At 43.6% G+C, this 13,465-nt stretch overlaps 1 protein-coding gene across 2 annotated transcripts in view; it reads right to left on the bottom strand.

The window, feature by feature from the left end:
• The window catches only part of DNM2 (dynamin 2), a 228,574-nt gene that overhangs the window by 40,346 nt on the left and 174,763 nt on the right, over nt 1-13,465 (bottom strand). For both annotated transcript variants that reach the window (XM_015827536.1, XM_015827542.1), the window contains exon 14: nt 9,241-9,354. In XM_015827536.1, the coding sequence (XP_015683022.1) occupies nt 9,241-9,354 (114 nt within the window). The remainder of the gene's footprint in view (nt 1-9,240; nt 9,355-13,465) is intronic.

The raw sequence follows: 13,465 nt of genomic DNA, 5'->3' as shown, positions 1-13,465 counted from the left end.
TTAAACCTATAAAGGGACTTTCCCATTGACCAGCATTCTAAGTCCTGAAGATGTCAGCGGATGCCGACGAAAGCTAGGCACTTTTATTGATTTCTATGTATTTTAAAGGTTTTTAATATTCTTAAGAACTTTTATCTCTAAATTATTATTATTAAATTATTTATTCCCTGGTGCTCACGTCTATTGACTGACTTTGAACGAGTTAAAAATTTATTGGGCCAAGCTTTCGCCGGAAACGTCCGGCATCATCAGGGCCATGATACAGCAATATGGGAGGAGTCTTATATAGCATTGGAGTCTGCAGTCTGCATCCGGTATCGTGATCGTGTCATTGGACCCAGGTGATTTGATAAAGTCATAGGCGAAACCTCTAGCCTCGTGTGCAATATTCCTCTGGAGTGTCTGCCTAAGTTGTTACAGGATTTGTTACGTAATTGCATGGATTGCCCATGCAATTACGTGGGCGAAACAGCTAAAAGACTGGGCACTAGAATACACGAGCATAAACTGGCCATAAAGCGGGGTGAGCAGCATTCGCAGGTCTGGTCGCATATGGCAGAGAGTGGCCACCAATTCGACTGGAAACAGATCCAAGTCCTGGCCAATGACACCACAAAAAGGGGCAGGCTTCTAAAAGAAGCTTGGTATACGGGAGAGGAATCGGTCAACAGACACACTGACATGTGTCCAGTCCAACAAACCCTGAGAACATGGTATAACAACCGTGCCCCACACAAGAGAGCACAACGACTCCAATCCATCAAAGACCACCAGGCAACAGCCGCACCGCAACACTCAGCAGAGGAGGAGCTACTACACCCCTACCATTTAGATCACCACCTCACTACGACATATCATCCCCCCGCAAAAGCCCCTCTGGATAAAAGGGACGATTATCATATAACAACTAGATCCCGCACAAAAAAGCAACAGATTAGTATAAACAACGCCATACCAACCCTTCTTTCCTCTTCCTCCCCACGAACCACTGCTGCCGAAGAACCCGAAAGACCTCGCTCTCCGACCAGATCCGGCCAAGGAGAGGGGCAGGACCCTGTGGACGTAAAGAACTCAGTACAGGTCCGTGGGTGTAGTGGCCGTATTAAATCTGGCCCGGACCAGCATACTAACGTTAAAACAGCTGGTTGTCAAACCTTGGGGAAGGCCAATGAGAAGAGTAAGGCACGAAGCGCAGAGGAATTGACTACGGCATGGCATGTCTCCACTCGCGTAGAGAAAGACATGGACGCACGGCAAAGTGGTAGAAATACCGGGCCCCGCACTAAACTCTGCCCCAGAACCGATGAAGATCAGGCAATTAATGGCCCTACAATCAACAAGGAGTATTCAGAACGAGGCCGGAGCAGAAGGATCACAGCATATAGAAATCCATTACACAAAGGAGGAGATACGGAGCGAAAGAAAGGGGGGGGAAACACTGTATACAATATAGATAAAACAAATGCTGAGGCCTTGGGTAGAGTATTAGAGCTCGACCAGACCTCTTCAGGAATTTACCTACAAACCAACATAACACCTCAAGGTGCTGGCCCATGGACAAACAAAAATAAAAATAAATTTAAAGACCAAACGGATAAAAGCATTTTTCCCCCTGAGTCAGAAAGGACTGGGTCCTGCAACAATTCACCAGGAACTTACCTACAAACCAACATAACACCTCGAGGCGCCAACCCACAGACAAACAAAAATAAATCCAAAGACCAAATGGACAGGAACTGTAAGAGCACCCTTTCCCCTGAGTCAGAAAGGACTGGATCCTGTAACAACTTAGGCAGACACTCCAGAGGAATATTGCACATGAGGCTAGAGGTTTCGCCTATGACTTTATCAAATCACCTGGGTCCAATGACACGATCACGATACCGGATGCAGACTGCAGACTCCAATGCTATATAAGACTCCTCCCATATTGCTGTATCATGGCCCTGATGATGCCGGACGTTTCCGGCGAAAGCTTGGCCCAATAAATTTTAACTCTTTTGTACTTTTTACTCTTGTATATATATATATATTTGTAGATTTTCACGGGTACAGGTATGCAGGTCTTGGCGTATTCGGGTCTTTTCCCATGTAAGATTGAGAGTATCTTGGCGACGTTTCGACGAGGTCCCACACGTCATCTTCAGGCTGGGGTCTTCGGCTTTGTGCCTGTGCGAGCAAAGTGTGATCGGAGCTGCCGTCTCTATATAAATACTGGTGGGGGTGGGTGGAGTGCTGGCTTAGTTGCTGTAGGTGGATTGGTTGGCTGTGTGGGAGCCATTGTTTGTGGATTGTTTGGCTGTTTCGTCACACAGCCAGCACCTCAACTACTCAGGATGTTACGCGTGTGTGGGTGTAGTGTCATTCTTTGTGTTATGGAATCGTTTGTCAATAAGGGCGGATTTCCAAATGGCTGGTAGGCGGGAGGTATCATCTCGTTTATTCATGCTGTGTGGGCGTTTTTCTATCTCGATGGCTTGGAAACCCGTCCTTATTGACAAACGATTCCCTAACACAAGGAATGACACTAGACCCACACTCACGAAAACCACACAGGATGTCACCACCACACATCCACGCAAAAAACAAACCCAAACCCACACCAATGATGAGGCACGACCACAATCCAGAAGCCAGACCACAGCTGCATCATTAGCTACTTTAAACCCCTCCAATCCATACATAAAGCAAACTGACACCCACCATGAAGATATGGCACGACCACGAATGCAAAGCCAAACAACAGCAACGCAGCTCTCCATCTCAAATCCCCCTGCAACTCAAACTAATCCGAGCACAACAAAGCCCCCACCCAAACAGAACACACCCCCATCCAATCAGAGCACAGCCAACCCCCCATCCAATCAGAGCACAGCCAAGCCCCTAACCAATCAGAACACACCTCCACCCAATCAGAACACAGCCAAGCTCCCACCCAATCAGTTCATACCCCCACTGGCAGTTAAAAGGAAGAAACAGCTGCGATCACACATTGCTCCTAGAAGCACGAAGCCGAAAACACCAGCTTGAAGATGACGAATGGGACTTCGTCGAAACGTCGCCAAGACACTTCCAATTTTACACGGGAGAAAACCCGAATAACCAAAGACCTACATACATACACCCACGAAAACCTCAGAAAACAAATATATATATATATATAGTATAAAATAGATAAAAACTCATGATCACCAGGAGAATAAGAAGTTTAAAACTTTAATTTAAAACCAAGCTTTCGCTGGGAGCTCCCAGCATCATCAGGGTTAACAAGCCAGTCCATGGGTGTGCCTTAAGTAAGGTTGTTTGACATCTGCGCCCGGCTCCTAGAACGTGTAATTGGCCCCAACCAATTAGCCTGTGACCTAATTATTCCTGTCACACCTGCGTTTTGGTCTCCTTTCTCACATTTAAAGGTTGCTCTTTTAGTTTCTGTGACGTTGGCTTTACTGCCTGCTGAAGTTCCCTTCACTCCCTCCCTTCTCTTAAAGGTGTTCTCCCCCGTATTCACTGTCTTCCCATTAGTTGCAGGATTGTTAAGTACCACCTTATTAGATCTTGCATTAGGACTCCTAATCTGGTGCCATGCTGTGATGCCTCTTCCCCCTTCCCTCTGCCCGACTGTGCTTTCCTTGGTATTCATAACTCTCGCTATGTCTATTGTAGTTTTTCCTCTTTTCTCTCTCCTCCTAGCTACGTTATTACTATCACTCATCACTTCACTTTTATAGGTCGGGGGGGTATTAGATGGCATCTCTTCTCCTCTCCTATGTGCCGTTGTTGCGATCTGGGTGGTACTCTTACAACTACTGCCCTCCTCTTCTATTTCAATATATTCCCCTATATCCTCTATCTCTGCATTTCCTTCGTGCGTCTTCCCCCTTGCTAGTTCCCCCTGCTGTGGGATACGGTTTGCATTGCGCACAATCGGCCCTCCACGTCTTGTTCGTGGGGCCGTATGATCTTGGTGTATATGCTCATCCTCCCCAGCCTCGCATGCCACGGTGGGGTGGGCGTGTGTTCCCTTCACCCCCTCACTGCGTGTACGAGCTCCATTCCTTTCACCACTTCTACTTCTTCTCCGTTCAAGCTCTCCCTCCCGGATCTTACGGGCAGCCCTGCATTCGAAATCCTTCCCAAATCGCACGCCCCCCGCATCCATGGCGCCGAATTCCGGATTCCCCCAGGGGTTAACCCCAGGGCTTTTACTGGTATCATCAGTTCCTGCGGCACCGTTGGTATTATCGGCTCCTTCATTCCATCATCGCGTGTGAGGTTTGGTAGTGGGCCGGCATGGGCCTGATGTGCGTAGCTCTCTCAATTGGGGCAGAGCCACCGTATGTCTTGTTTTACACGTTGTGTCCAGGAGATCTCTCAGGTGTTTGCTAGGGGGAGGTCGCTGTCGATCACACGTGGTGGATGAGTGGGTGTCTACCGATCGTCGGGACTCCATTGGTGTCTCTTCATGCGCGGTTGTGTCACTGTCACCCTGATCCTGCAAGTATCGGCAGGGTTGACTGTTATGGGTCCATCGATGACTTTTGCCCCATCTCTTTAATGCAAGGTGGGTCGGATGCAGGTCGATGTGGCGATTGACAGAATCGCCATCAGAGAGCCAGGCTTCCTTGACCAACCGGCCCCCCTTGGTGGCGTCTCCAGTCAAAACCCGTGTGTTCTCAAAGTCAAACTGGTGGTTACGTTCCGCCATATGAGTCCACACTTGGGAGTGTGGATCGCCCCTTTTCACGGCTAATTTGTGCTCGTGCAAACGGGTTTTCAAACGTTTGGATGTCTCCCCCACATAGTTGCACCGGCAGTTTTTACAATCAATTTTGTAAACTACAGCTGATCTTTCCATAGTGGGGAGAGGGTCTTTGGGGCGCATGACCTTGGAGCGTAACGTTTGACATGGTTTATGGGCCACTTCTATGTTGTAGGGGGCCAGTAGTCTAGCCGTTGCCTCCGAAACATTGCTTATGTAGGGTAGGGAAATACGTATCCTACGTGTTGAGGGTTCTTCTCTTTGATGATTACCACGGGGTTTTGATGTAGTGCCGTGTCGTTTTATAAACCTCATAGGATACCCGTTTTGCTGGCAAATCCTGAGGAGGTATCTCTTTTCTTCCATCTGAGACTCAACGGTGCTGCAGTGGGAGTTCACGCACTTGAATAATGTTTTGATGCAGCTGATCTTGTGGGATACCGGATGATTGCTCCTGTAGTGGAGGATCCTGTCCGTGTGGGTGGGCTTACGATAAACTCTTGTGTGTAATGTCCCATCCACCTGTCAGTGGATTAACACGTCCAGGAAGGCAAGGCAATCTTGCTTCTCTTCCTCCACAGTAAATCTTATATCAGGATAAATCATATTCAGTATTCCCACAAAATCCGCTACATGTTGCCTTTTGACAACAGCAAACGTGTCGTCCACGTACCGAACCCAAAATTTGGGTTGGTAGAGGGTCATAGCCTTACATTCCAGCTGCTGTAATACCGCTTCAGCTATAATGCTGGAAATGGGGGAGCCCATGGGTGTGCCTTTTATTTGCTGGTATACCACCCCCTGAAATGTAAAGTATGTAATCAAACATATTTCCACCAGTTTGATAAGGTCTTCCGTCTGTAAGGAGTCTTGATCATGGTTGTTCTCATCAGCCATGAACTGTTCTCTTAAGACCGTAATGGCTAAGTCTTGAGGGATGGAGGTAAACAATGAGGTAACGTCGAATGAGACCATTCCCCCAGGGGTTGGTCTCAGGGCTTTTACTGGTATCATCAGTTCCTGCAGCACCGTTGATATTACTGGCTCCTTCGTTCCATCGTCGCGTGGGGGATTTACTAGCGGGCCGGCATGGGCCTGATGTGTGTAGCTCTCTCAATTCCATATGCCTTGTTTTGTGCGTGGTATCCAGAAAATCTCTCAGCTGTTTGCTGGCGGGAGATCGTTGTCGATCACACGTAGTGGATAAGTGGGTGTCTACCGATCGTCGGGATTCCATTGATGTCTCTTCGTGAGCGGTTATGTCACCGTCACCCTGATCCTGCAAGCGTCGACGGGGTTGACTGTTATGGGTCCATCGATGACTTTTGCCCCATCTACCAGTAAAAGCCCTGAGACCAACCCCTGGGGGAATCCGGAATTCGGCGCCATGAATGCGGGGGGTGGTGGTGGTTTGGGAAGGATTCTGAACGCAGGGCTGCCTGTAAGATCCGGGAGAGAGAGCTCGAACGGAGAAGTAGGAATGGTGAAAGGAATGGAGCTCGCACACGCAGTGAGGGGGTGAAGGGAGCACACGCCTACCCCATCAGTGCACATGAGACTGGGGAGGATGAGTACATACACCAACACCGTGCGGCCCCACGAACAAGATGTGGAGGGCCGACTGTGCGCAATGCAAACCGCACCCCACAGCATGGGGAGTTGGCAAGGGGGGAGACGAACGAAGGAAGTGTAGGGACAGAGGATATAGGGGAATATATTGAAAAAGAAGAAGAGTGCGGTAATTGTAGCAGTACCACCCAGATCGGAACAACGGCACATAGGGGAGGAGAAGAGATGCCACCTAATACCCCCCCAACCTATATAAGAGAAGTGACGAGTGATAGCAGTAACACAGCTAGGAGGAGAGAGAAGGGAGGAAAAACTACGATGGATATAGTGAAAGCAATGAATATCAAAGAAAGTACAGTCGGGCAGAGGGAAGGGGGAAGAGGCACCACAGCACGGTATCAGATTAGGAGCCCCAAGGTAAAACTTAATGAGGTGACACTTAACAACCCTGTAACTAATGGGAAGACAGTGGATACGGGGGGGGAATATCTCTAAGAGAAGGGAGGGAGGGAAGGGAACTTCAGCAGGCAGCAAAGCTGACGTCATTGAAACAAAAAGAGCAACCTTTAAATGTGAGAAAGGAGACCAAAACGCAGGTGTGGTAGGAATAATTAGGTCACAGGCTGATTGGTTGGGGCCGGTCACGCGCTCTAGGAGCCGAGCGCAGATGCTAAACAACCTTACTTAAGGCACACCTATAGACTGGCTTGTTAACCCTGATGATGCTGGGAGCTCTCAGCGAAAGCTTGGTTTTAAATTAAAGTTTTAAATTCTTTGTTCTCCTGGTGATCGTGAGTTTTTATCTATTTTATATTATGAATTTACCCAGGAGTCACGTCTTCAAGGATATTATTGAGCATATATATATAGCAAGAGGGCTAGAAGGAAACAAGAAAAAAACTCTAGTTATTTCAGCAATTTCATTCAGCATATCAATAGCCACATTTCAAAACTTTGCTTATTTAGCATTTATGTAATTGTTACTTTAACAAAGCAAATATTTTTGCTTTTACACGTTTTCAGATTAATTTTATTTCTAAGTATTATGATATGCTTAAGATCTTTTATGATCTGCCTCTTTTATTCACTGAACTATTTTACCAAGACCCTTTTTGTTTTCTAATTTACCATTGTAAATTAGAAAAACAAAACAAAATAAAAATAGTTGACACTATTAGCAGCAGTCCCCTGCAAAAAAACAAAAACAAAAACAGCCATGATTTTGATGGCACACATAATATTTAAAATAAGCTTCAAAATTTGTTAACCCATTTCCAGGTCATTTTAGAAGGCAAAAACCTTCAAAGGAGCTTACAAAATAAAATCACAACTCAAAGGAATCTGAGAGGCATTTACTGCAGAATGAACTTGAACAAACAGTATCACTTTTATAAGAAACTGTCTTCCAAATACTCTCCTCCCATCTTTTCTAAAGTTATGGATGACAAATCCACTAAGGTTTGAAGATTCAGTGAACGCTTAGTCTTGAAGATTACAGATTGGAGTTAGAGCGCTCCCACATACTATTTGCAACGGAATAACAGGGTAGGGCTGTGTCTACTTCCTGCTCAAAAATACTTCAGGGGCTCCTGGCTGATCACTGTGAGAAAAGGAGCTCTGAACTAAAATGGGCTCAAGTAATATCTTGATTGGTAAAAGTTTACTAAGAGAGGCTCAGTTATTATTAAATTATATGTATTCCATCATCATGCTAAGGCTTGGAATATTGGAAAAATCAGATATACAGGTAGTCCTCAACTTACGACCACAATTGAGCCCAAAATTTGCTAAGTGAGAAATTTTGCCCCATTTTATGACTTTTTCCGCCACATTTGTTAAGTGAATCACTGCAGTTCTTAAATAAGCAACAAGGCTGTTAAGTGAATCTGGTTTCCCCATTCACTTTGCTTGTCAAAGGTCGCAAAAGTGGATCATATGACTCCAGGACACTGCAACCATCATAAATGTGTCAAGCATCTGAATGTAAATCACGTGATCACAGGGATGCTGCAATGGTTATAAGTGTGAAAATTGGTCATAAGGCACTTTTTTCAGTGCCGTTGTAACTTTGAACGGTTACTTAATGAACCATTGTAAGTCAAGGACTACCTACAGTTACTTTTAAAGTGAGATCTTCCAAAACTGAATTCATAATGGCACAAAACATCAGGTCTACCATCTTCAGCTTCTTCGCCAGTGCCAAACCAGAATAAGCCAGCCGCCAAGGACACCTGGCCTGGGAGAAGAATGCGAAATGGCAATGCGAGGTACCAAGCATCAAAGCAGTTCCCAAAGCATCAAAACGGCATGCTATTGGACACAGATGAACTGGTCAAGGGGGGATGGCCAGTGAACAGGGAAGAAGTGTAACCTTTCCACAGGAATACTCAGATCTAGTTTCACTGCAACTACTTAACTTTAGTAAAATAACCTATCACTTCAACCAAATGGAGTCGAGGGTCTTTCTTTCCTAGAGACCTAAATTGGGGCAGGTCTGACACAAACAGACATAATTCACAGTGTGCTACTTCTATTAATATTAACTAGATATAAATATACCTTCCCTTTGCTGTACAAGTTTAATATAATATCATCTCTTCCAATGGTATTTTCAAAGTAGCCATATGAGTTAGATTGGACTGAGATTATGGCCCAGACATCTAGTGAACTTAACTCTTATAGTCTAACTATCTAATTCCTGTATCATACTAGCATCCATTCCAAAATGTTTATCAGCTGAAAATTTGAACACATACTATATAGTTGTGCAATACAAAATGCATAAAATCAGCTAAGTTTTATATAAAATCAAATTGGCTTTCTTTTAATTGAAGAATAGAACAGAACTCTGCTGGAATAGGATAACAATTGAAAAAAAATTCCATGACATGAGGCAGATATATATTACATACCTCTTCATCCTTGTACCAAGACAAACTCTCTGCTGTTAAGATGAACCAATATTCTTTGGAGCCCCCTTTCATGATGCTAATATTGTTGATGGTCAGCCAGCCTCGCCGGATGACCTGGAGGAAATCAAGAAGTGGGAGTTGAGAAGGGAGGAAAAAGAACAGATTACAGGCCAACTTCAAGAACAAAAGAAGAAGGGAGTTACTTGGAAAGATTTGATACAATGTTTTCAAATTCTAGCCTAGCTGCAGCAGGACACAAACAGAAAAGACTAAAGTACCTCAGCTTACAGCACCATGGCCTTGGCAAATAATGGAAGTCCACTGATGATATCAGTCTTTAATCTTTCTTTGAACTGTTAGTCCACAGCAGCCTGATTTGTGACAGTAAAACTTAAAACCAATGTTTAATGAGAAAGTAAAATAATCCCATAAGATTAAATTGGAAGCAAACATTTGAATTTATGAAAAACTGAATCTAGAGAAATTTTAATACTGGTGTCAACTACAAGAAATGCTAGGTCTCTGAAGTAGACTTTGATATATGACATGACCATAGCTCTGCAATAGAAAAGATCAGCTCATCTACAAGATACAGAATAACCTAGTTGGAGTATGTATGTATCCAGTTTGCAGCCTAAAAATCACTAATAAATATCTATTTTGCAATGAATAAACAGTGAGCAGGAGCTGGTTCCTGCTTACAATCCATGATTCCAAAACTTCAGGAAACTTTCTTCAAAGTCTTCTAATAAATATTCAGTATGTGACTTGGACTGTTTTGGCACTAGTAACTGGTAAGACAATTTTGACTTGGATAAGGAAACAATTCTATCTAATCTTATAGACAATTCTCTCAAGAATAAGCAGTAGACAAAACATTGGCAGTGGAACTTCACAGCATGAAACAGAGGCAAGAGAATGTAAGATTAAAGCTATCACATAGCTTTACACAAAATCTCTGAAAAAATGAAACAGTAGCCAGAATATATTGGCAACAATGATATATCTTGAAATTGCCTCTTCAAAAAAAAGCTATTCATAATATACAAAGTAGCCATAGTCAGCAGCCACAACTCAGAACACAGAATATGCATCGATCATTCCTGTTTATAGTCCACTGATTCCAGAATGTCAATAAACTCTTCCCATCAAGGACTTCCAATAAATATTTAGCATGTGACTTATGCTAATTTGGCACTAATAACTAGTAAGGTAAATTTATTTTCGCTAAGGAAGCAACTCTCTTGCTACACCAATCATACAGACGGCTCTTTCAAGAACAAGTTAAAACTCTGAAGGATAATCTTCTGTTTCAGAAACCAACTAGACATTCTATTCTGAGTTCTTGCTTTTTAAATCAGGCAGGAAATCACTCTTTATATTAATTATATTTTTATTTATCTGTACTTTTACTCAAGATGAAATTATTTTAATTTAATTATGTTTGGAGATGCCTCAGAAGCTTATCTTTAAAGAAAAAGTGAATAGTAACTTACCAGTCTTCCCTACAATATATAACAGCAATTTACCAGCTACATAGACAAACATGTTTTAGGGATAATACTGTATGTCTTTAACTAGTATTCAGCAATTGTTGTTCCTTAATTAAGATGCTATGAAAAGCAACACAAAAATCCATTATTCCACAGTGCAAGAACAGCAACTATCCTATAGTATTGGTTTAGGCCAGAATTTGATTCCTGAACACCACATTTAAACAAGAATTTGAATATAAATTTTCAAAATCTGGATACAATGCATAAACTGAAAGTAATATTCAAGTTTCCATCCTATAATCTGCTTAGAAAATCTCCTATTTCAGAAGGATTTTATATCCATCACAAAGATAGGGCGGTAAAAGAATAGAAAACAATGGGAATGTGAAAGAATGGGAAAATCACTCAAGTTTGAGAAACTCTAAAAAATGAGATTATAAAAGCCCAGTCTAGCACATTACCACTGAAAAAGATAAATAAGAGATCCCAGGAGAAATCAGCATGGTTGTGTAAGGAATTCTGATAAACTGAAAAACAAAAGGACAAATATAAAAAAGAGAAAGGACACATAACTAAGGCAGAATACCAGCATATTTGAGCGGCAAAGAAGTCAGGAAACCTAAGGCTCAGAATGAACTAAGAGTTGCAACAAATGTCAAAAATAATTTTTAAGTTTCAAAATGTAAAAAAAAACTAATGGGAAAAGATGTCAAGGAGATGATGGGCAGCAATGAGAAAGCAGAATTGCTTAATTCATTCTTTGCATCTGTCTTTACACAAAAGCAAAAAAATCTAGCTTATCAAAAGTGGTATCATAAAAGACAAATTAGGAATATGTCAAAATAGGCAAGAAAATGGTAAGACACCTATCCATTCTAGATGAATTCAAATCAGCAAGATCAGATGGATTACATCCCAGAGTTCTGAATGAGCTAACAGACATGATCTCAGAATCACTGAAAGGTATCATTCGAAGATCTTGCAGCACCAGGGAACTACCAGAGGACTGGAAAAGGGCTGATGTGGTTCCCATCTTCAAAAAAGGGGGAAATTGATCCAGGAAACTACATTCCAGTCAGCCTGACATCAATACCTGGGAAGATCCTGGAAAAGATGATCAAGCAACAGATCTGCAAATAGCAGGCAAAGCTATTACTAGTAGCCAATATGGGTTTGTCAAAAACAGATAATGCCAGACAAACGTATTGACTAAATTAGTGGACCAGTGAAATGCTGTGGACATAGTATACTTGGACTTCAGTAAGGCATTTGAATCTACTTCTTGGTAAGATAGAAAAATATGGAACAGACAACATCATTTCCACTAGATGAATTCATAGATGGGTGACCAACTGCCCTCAGTGGGTAGTCCTCACTGAAACTACATCCAGATGGATGGAGGGAAAAAAGCAGTGGGGTACCTCAATGTCTGGTTTTGGGCCCAGTTCTCTTCAACATCTTCATAAATGATCTAGACTAATGGGTAGAAGGGCACTAATCAAGTCTGCAGATGATACAAGCTGGGGGGAACACCCAACACTTTAAAAGATAGGCTCAAGATTCAGAAAGATCTTGACAGACTTGAACTCTGGGCCCTATCCAACAAAATGCAGTTCAGTGGTAGAAAAGTAAGATTTTACATTTAGGCAAGAAAAACCAAATACACAGGTATAAAATAGATATCTCAGTAGCAATAGCTATGAGAGGAATCTAAATATGAATACTACTTAAATATGAGTCAACAGTGTACTGCAGCTGTCAAAAAAGCCTATGCAGTCCTAGGCTGCATCACCAGAGGAGCAGTATCATGGTAACAAGAAGTGTCAGTACCACTTTATACTGCCTTGGTAAGACCACATTTCGAATACTATGTCCAGTTTTGGTCACCATGATACAAAAAGATGTTGAGACTCTAGAAAGAGTGCAGAGAAGAACGACAAAGATGATAAGGGAACAGAGGCTAAACATTGCAGGAACTGCATATGTCTAGTCTAACGAAGCAAAAGACTAGGGGGAACATGATAGTAGTCTTCCAATATTTGAGGGGCTGTCACAGATAAGGGGAGGCCAACCTATTCTCCAAAGAACCTGAGGATGAGACAAGAAGTGGATGGAAACTTATCAAGGAGATCTCCAAGATCTCTTCCAACTGTGTATATTCTGTAAGAATATAATATCCTCTTTTGAAGTTAGCCGGAACCGGAAGTGACAAAATGGTTCCGCCCCAGGCGCCTGATGGACCCCGAGAGGTTCCAGACGGAGCTTGGGCCAATACCTGAGACCCTGACCCGCGGCTCGACTGAGGACCTGGTGGCCGCCTGGAATAGTGCGGCCGCGGGGGCCCTGGACCGGGTCGTGCCTTTGCGGCCTCTCACCCGATGCCGGACTACCTTGGCTCCTTGGTTTTCCGAGGAGCTGAGGGTGATGAAGCGTCGGAAGAGATGCCTAGAGGGTGTTTGGAGGACCACCCGCTCCGAATCTGACCGGACACTGGTAAAGTCCCATTTAAGGACTTACCTAGTGGCGATAGGAGCGGCAAAACGAAACTATTTCTCCGCTCTTATCGCGTCTGCAGGTAACCGACCTGCCGCCCTGTTTAGGGTGTCCCGCTCCCTCCTTCATCAGAGGGTCCGGGACGCCCCCCTGCAGGGTCGGGCAGAGGAATTTGGGTGTTACCTGCATGACAAAATCGATCAGATCCGGGACGGGTTGGCCTCCGATTGGACTAG

This window comes from Protobothrops mucrosquamatus, unplaced genomic scaffold (genome assembly GCF_001527695.2).
Source record: "Protobothrops mucrosquamatus isolate PMUCROS unplaced genomic scaffold, P.Mucros_1.0 scaffold_215, whole genome shotgun sequence".
NCBI lineage: Eukaryota > Metazoa > Chordata > Lepidosauria > Squamata > Viperidae > Protobothrops > Protobothrops mucrosquamatus.
The sequence above is the reverse complement of the archived record's forward strand: the minus strand, read 5'-3'. Positions and strand labels throughout refer to the sequence as shown.